Raw genomic sequence first — 7,490 nt, 5'->3', positions numbered from 1 at the left:
AAATATTAAAACTTTTATTACAGCAAGAAATAAATACAATAAAAAAGGTAAGTCGAGTTAGAGATAGAAGTTAAAAAAACTGTTAAAATCACGTAAAAATTGATGTAATAAAATACATATAAACATAAGTTCTCAACACAAGTTTTCAGTTAATAAACATGTTAATTTTAGTATCGTAATACTATGCTTCATAATTATTGTTAATATAAATTACTCTATTAATAAAATAAATATGTCATCTAATATGTTACATAATTAATGCCTTTGTTATATTGTAATGGAAATAAGTTCATTCTACGATAAAAATTAATGTTTCATAAAATGATTCCATCACAAATGAAAGGCAAATTTTAGTGCACCAATATATAAAAATGTCTTTCCTAAAGTGAAACACAAAGGAAGGAAGTAACTAGTTATGACTATAGATACTCAAATTTGGAAATTCACAGTAAAAAATCTAATTATGTAATGTTAAAGTTGGCTTTACCACCTGCTGGAAATACCCATATTGTCTTACCATGTGTCGAAAACTAATATAAAATTGTACTAAACATTGGTTATACAGTAATAAATATGTATCAATATTGAAATACTTTTGACTTACTTTGCTAATTAATATCACTAGTACAAAATAATTTTATTAATAAAACATAAAATAAAGCAAAACAAAGCAATAAATAAATATAAATATAAGAACATATATCCATTAAAGTTTTGGCAGTACTACAATGTGCTGTAGTAATAAAGCCTAATATATATAAATAATAACATCAAATTTGCAGTATATAAAAATTAATGTTACAACAGTTAATTAATTGACTCGAATTATTTTACATAGTGTAATAGTTTACACAGTTTAAAACAGATATAAACAATAATGTGGAAAAAATATAAAATACAAAAATTTACAAAAATAAAAATAAGTACAGTGCCACCTTAATTCTAATTAAATACAATGAATTGTCGTCGATTTAAAATTTTATTCAACTTTTTGTTACTATAAAATGTATGGAGGTAACTAAAGTTTAAATATACGTACAAAGTGTTCAACAAAAAATAAACACAACACTAATTATAAATACAAACTATGTTAATGTTAACTCACTAACTTCTGTTAAATTTTGGTTTAAACTCAAGTTTTATTGAACACTTTGTATAAGGTCAGACATTTTCGCACTTACATGATCGATTATAATGTTTTAAATCGATAAATAATCTTGTAACTGCTACTTGCATATTCGACTACGTTGAATCAATTAATAATAATTAGTCTTCAATTTCGACGTTTAGCTATCGTAGCTCGAACTGTTATGATGATCTGCTTGTGGTGAAGGTGGAGTAGAAAGATTTGAACTGTTGTTACTCGCTATGGAATGGCGAGGGCTTCCTTTTTCGGTTCCCTGCAAATAATTTCTCATATAAATAGTTTTGATTTTGTTTTTTAAATATGACTGCTTATTTATCTTACAGTCCAATCAATCACTTACAAATAAAGAGTACAAAAATATACATACAGTATGAGTCAATTGTGGTGTATTTCTGAAATTTTCTTAGATGCAACCAGAAATACTAATTCTACTTGATAGTGGGCCGTATGATTTCCCATTCGTTAAGCCTTTCATTAGCTAAATAATTGATTAGACAAAGTGAGAGTATATGCCAAGCACTATGTTAGACAGAGACAAAACAGTTTAACGACGTTCTTTAACTTGAATGAAAGCGAAATCATACGGCCCACTGTGTTTAATTTAAATAATAAATTGAATCAAAATTGCGTTTTTGGCTACAAACGTCAAAATGACAATGTAGGAAATTTAATCAACAAAATGACAACGTAAAAAGAAAACTAACGTACAAATTGTTCAACATGCATTCCATTTTTGAGTGAATACGCTTCAACCCTGTTTAAAAAGGACTTGAACGTTGTGTAATGTCTCTGGTGTTACGGCCATACTATTGGGAGCTTGGAATTTCAGGCAGCAATTTATATGTCATTTAAAAAAATCCAATGTAGTCTAAGCTTTATTGTCATAAATGTCATAATAATTAATTTTGACTGGACTTCAAAATAAACTGTCACAATTGTGCACAATTATTTTTCATTTTAGTTATTGATTTCCGAAGTTTAATAAAAGACTGTTCAGTTTTCAGAAAATCACATCTAAGGACTTGATGAATGCAATTTATCAGAATGATATGTGACAATAGTAGATATTAAAATGAGGTTATTAATACGTCTAGCATCTAAAGCCTATTTCACATTAAGATGTGATATAAGATCAGTCAAATTTCAAGTCTGCCCGAAATTCCGTGCTCCCAATAGTACACTCATCATGAATTCTTTGAGTTCTTCAATCGTTAGTAAGGTGTTTGCGTTTGGTAGACTCTTTCTTTTAATACGCCCCACAAGAAAAAAATGTAAATGCGTTAAGTCCGGACTTCGGGGTGACCAACGGTTATTAAAACTTCACCCTAAACAAATGTTTGTAAAATTGTCATTAGAACATTGCCTGACATTTCTATGAAAATGGGGTGAGGCCCATCTTGCTGGAACCACATACGTTGGTGTCTCGTTCGTGTATTCAGATCCAACTCTTCCAACAATAAGGGTATGCTTGCGATTTAGACATCTCTGTAGATACAGATCCGCAGCGACCACGGCATTTTTTCGATATAGGTGACCCATACACGAGAAATATGGCCACCTTCTCATCATTTGAGTCATAATAGTTCATAACCAACTTTTAGCAAAACTGTCAAGACAAAGTTGACAATTCTCGGAACAATGCAATCGTGAATTAATGATTAATGTTTTAATTTTTTTTTAAATTAGAAATCTAGTGAATGCTGGAATTACATAGTATTTTGGTTGCATCAAAGGCCATTTCAGAAATGAGCCACAATTGACTCATACTGTATAAACATTATACAGGGTGTTTTAAATACTATACAGGCTGTTTGATAAAAAACGCCTCAACCCATAACTTTTTTATTTATTATCCGATTTCAACGAACAAAAAAAACAAAGACATGGTTTGTTTTATGACAATTTGGTATGGGTGCAGACAACTGTCAAAGAGTCAATTGTTGTCCGCCATTTTGGGTTCGAATGTACTTGTCTATCTAGCACATGGTCCATACGTATTGCGGTACTTTGTATATCTAGTGACTTTAATTCAATCAAGCAACCAACGCCTACTACGATGGTAGAGGTGTTTCAATCTCTCAGCTAGGAATCACAGTGCACGACCAAGGCCGACCGTCCAGCTACGACCAACGTCGACGAAATCAACCAACATCACACTGATTGACCGTTCACCGCCGACCGCTGCAATTATTTTTGACACCTGACATTTATTTGTGGTTATGTGACTTGTCTGCATTATGTATAAAAGTTGTAAATCACAGTTTTTAAATAAACATTACCCTGAGCCATTCAACGTGGAAACGCTGCAAGCATTCGGGGCACTTTTCCAGATTCCGCAATATTATCGGAAATTTTTGTATTATAAAACAAAAATGTTTATGTAACTATGTTATTAATATAGATATTACCCTGAGCATGTTCCAAGTGACATTTTCTGAGGTTAGATTACTGGTGCCTGGGACTCAACCAATTTTTTGCACATGCGCAGTACGTAAAATAGTCGTCGACCATAAAGTCACTATAATAGATACAGCTAGTGACTTTAGTCAAACAACGACCACAGCGACCAAAATTTCCAACATGCTGGAATTTCAAACACGGTCGTTGATAGCCGGTCTCGGACGATCGTTCAGTGTGACGCATGTGTAACGTTTACGCTAAGTAAGTATGGGTTGGAAAAGCTGACGGTCGCTCAGTGTGATTGTGAATCATATCTGGGCAAACGACGAACATCGGTTTCAAGTACGCGCTACAAACCGACCGGCAAACATCGTCATTCGTAGTTCCTTTATTATACAGGTATCCCAAAAATGGCGTACTAACGGTGCACTACGGTGTAGAAGAGATTATCGTAAACGTCAGAAAAATGTTAAAAAAATTCTTTTGGACTTATTTGTTGATTTGGCGGTCTTTGAAAGTGGCACTTAACAGGTCAATTATTTTGAAATATATGTATGAAATTGTCATGACAGTACAAGATCACTCACTAAGTAGTAAGTAGTTTGTACGCCAATTTTGGGACACCCTGTATCTGAAGTGGCAAATCTGCAGCATTTTCATTTTTCACATCTGGCTTGATCATTAACGAACCATTGTCTTGTGTCATTATGAAATTGTAATTTTGAAATTTAACGCGTGGCTAAAATAGTCGACGTTTTCAGTTTTCATTTACCAATTCGTCACTGGTTTATCGCTCCGCCTTCGCGCAGATATTTCCAAGGTCAAAACCCATGAGAGATTGAAAGACCTCTACAATCATTTATAATGACCCTGTATAATACATAGTGTCCTCGAAATGCATGGCAAAAAAAATCTGTTGTTGGTAACGATGAATAGAAGTTAAATACCGTAAGATCATTTAATTTTATAATTAAAATAGGCTATGGGCCAGTTTATAGAAAGAGAAGTAAATATTTAATTCAAATTAAATTTTAACGCGCGATTAACCCCCGAATCCGTAACTTCGATTGATTCAATCTGATCGCGTGTTCAGTTAATCTCGCATTTGATTACGATTAACTTAATTTCGCTTCTGTAAACTGACCCTATGACTTTCAAATTTAATAGGATTAATTAATTAACTGATTAATCAAACGTGCGTGTTCAGCCAATCAAAGCCAATCCAATCCAATAAAAAATGTTTATCGCGATTAAAACGTCCTGCAAAAATAACACGACCTAATTTTTTATATCTGATAAATTTCCCAATTTTCTCTTAAACATTTTTGTTTTGACAATTTTACGAGTTGAATTTGGGCATTTTTATTCTGGTTAGGCCCGAGAGCTTTAGCTTTAAATTACCTTTATCATGTCGTGTAAGGATGACATGCTTCCAATACTGGCGGGATCTGGAGACGGTGATGTATCAGAAGGTCTTGGTAAAGCTGGTGGAAGATCTCTAGGACGAGGAGGCGCTGCTCTTTTCGCACCGTTGTATGCGGGAAATTGCGGCCGAATTGGAGTTGGATTTGATATTTCTAAACGTTTGCGTTCACCGTGTTTTGGAGGTAAAGGAGCCATTTTACTTTGTTGTTGCTGTAATTAATTCCATTTAAATGGAAGAAATATATATGTTTTTACTTACTCTTGGCTGTGCTTGCGGACCAAAAGCCGCTTGATCGGAATTATCAACATAATTTGTTGAAAGATCTATTAATCGTTGTCGCTGTATCCCGTACGCTGGTTGATCGGCATTATCAACCAAATTTGTTGAAAGGTCAATCAGTCGTTGCCTTTGTATGCCCTCACCTGGGCCCATATGACTTATATGATTAAAATTAGTCGGTGCTGATATTAATTTGGAACGACGATCTGTGTTACTACAATAAAAAATACTGAATTACACATATACAGGAACAAGAGGCAATTTTTTGCAACAAAATTAACGGGAAATTACATGAAATACATACATTCGTTGTGATCTGTTGCCCTCCCTAAGTGAAAATCTTCTTCTTGGTCTTTGCAACGTTCGTCCGTCTCTGTCTAAAGTTACAACATTATCTAAATTAATTAATTCACCTGTAATAGGGACATATGTATCATAACAAGATTAGGGCAATTAAAAACTTACGTTGATGAATGTTGGACAAATATAATAGATGTGTCAAATCGTTTAGAATACATAAAGAAAGTGCTCCACTATCATTGAGGGGTTTTGCTTTCTTGATGTTAACTGTCTGGACCCACTCCCCAGTTGCACAATTAAAAATATCGATGTGTGTCTCGCTATAAACAATGAGATGTCCATCTCTGTAACCTACAATTAAAATAAATTTAAAAATGTCGAAACTAAAAACTTATATTTACATATTGCCGTTGGAACCGCAGGATACATAATTTCCCTATCCCTCGACTTGCGTCCGTGTCGATCAACATAAGCCGCCAAAGTCCCGAAAACTAATAAATATTCATGCCGTGGTAATTCAATTACTCTCAGGGCTTCAACAGCATTACAAGCCAATGTTGAATGTAACGGATTTTCTGGATTTAATAAGGCTACGACGAAAGAACGTAAAAAAAAATAGAGATAAATACAGCGTAACTTACAAAACGACTGTTCAGCTTGTAAATTGTAAATTGTGAAATTTGACGGCGACCCAATGCAAAGTCGGCCATCTGACATCAACTGTAATGACTGAACTGGAACTCCAACATTTATTTCACGAATTCTGTGATGTCGGGTTCGCGTTCTTGTTATTTCGTAAATAATTACAGTGGAAGAATTTTGCTAAAAACAAGCGTCTTCGGTAATAAATTAATTCAACAAACAGTAAAAAAATACCTGTTTCTTTATTGCTACACATAAACAGAACGTCAAGGGTGCCCTCACAACTGGTCCAACAGAGAGGACAGAACATCCTTTACTCTCGGCAACTTTAATCCATTCGGTTTCGTCGCCATCAAGAGCTCGAATCGGCACCAATCGCGCATATCTCTGTTTGCCACTTACAACAACCAAAAGGTGCTCTTCACTGATGTATTCCAGTTGAAAAATTTTCTTGCCTTCGCCAATTCTTGCAATTTCTGTTCTGTCTAAGTCTACACAGTAGAGTCCTTCTTCGGCACCAAGGACTATACGATCGGGGTCAATAATAGCGGCACTTAGGGTATTTCTGAGCAACGTTAGCGAATTGTCGATTAGTTCACGTGCCAACAGAACAGTAGTATTTGGTAAATTGTTTCTTTTCATTATACGATGCAGTTCGGAAAGAGCCACGACCCATTTGTTTTTTTCGGCTTCAGTATCGGCCAGCATAAGAGTCGAATTTCGAGGCCCTGGAGGCTCCATTAACGAAGTGGTAATCTAACATGTAAAATGAATTCTTAATAGTGGAATTAGATAAAATTTTGAAATACAACTCTAGGTACCTACTATGCAAATACCCACGTATTCGATAAATTATTAAACTTACAATACGAGTGCAAGTTTTGATTTTCTGGTGTTAATTTAAACGGGATTTTGAATAAATTTTGAAGTTGTAAAAACTATACAGAATGAGTGTTTTTTGAACCTTATTTATCCAAAATCCTGTGCAAATTACGCTCAGCAAATTCAAACTTATATGTATTGTGAATATAAGTTTCAATCGAATAAATCGGAATTCATACCACAGGTGCTTAGTTGGATTTCAAACTTTTGCACATTTAAAAAAGAAAAGTTCAACAAAAAGGTTTTTCTAATTGTTCATAATTAATAGCGGACAGAAAAATACATTAATGTAATAATGTAATTTGGTACAATTGTAAATTACAATTTCTCACCGACTGCAAATTTTTATACCGGGTGTATGTATTATGAAAAACCTTTGGTGCTATAACTTCCTTATTTTTTATCCGATTTTAA

At 33.9% G+C, this 7,490-nt stretch overlaps 1 protein-coding gene across 5 annotated transcripts in view; it reads right to left on the bottom strand.

Moving 5' to 3' along the window:
* Positions 1–7,490, bottom strand: part of gek (serine/threonine-protein kinase gek) — a 34,117-nt gene continuing 26,627 nt past the window's right edge. For 2 of the 5 annotated variants that reach the window (XM_069036320.1, XM_069036324.1), the window contains 7 exons: positions 6,429–6,950; positions 5,954–6,374; positions 5,718–5,903; positions 5,557–5,665; positions 5,232–5,466; positions 4,949–5,182; positions 1–1,400 (listed from right to left, as the gene is read on the bottom strand). In XM_069036320.1, coding sequence (XP_068892421.1) covers positions 1,287–1,400; positions 4,949–5,182; positions 5,232–5,466; positions 5,557–5,665; positions 5,718–5,903; positions 5,954–6,374; positions 6,429–6,950 — 1,821 coding nt within the window. In that variant the 3' untranslated portion in view covers positions 1–1,286. Of the gene's footprint in view, positions 1,401–4,948; positions 5,183–5,231; positions 5,482–5,556; positions 5,666–5,717; positions 5,904–5,953; positions 6,375–6,428; positions 6,951–7,490 lie in introns of all 5 variants that reach the window. The other 3 variants (XM_069036322.1, XM_069036321.1, XM_069036323.1) reach the window with 3 other exon arrangements.

Source organism: Tenebrio molitor, chromosome 1 (genome assembly GCF_963966145.1).
Source record: "Tenebrio molitor chromosome 1, icTenMoli1.1, whole genome shotgun sequence".
Taxonomy (NCBI): domain Eukaryota; kingdom Metazoa; phylum Arthropoda; class Insecta; order Coleoptera; family Tenebrionidae; genus Tenebrio; species Tenebrio molitor.
Note: the sequence above shows the minus strand (reverse complement) of the source record. Positions and strands in the feature narration are given on the sequence as shown.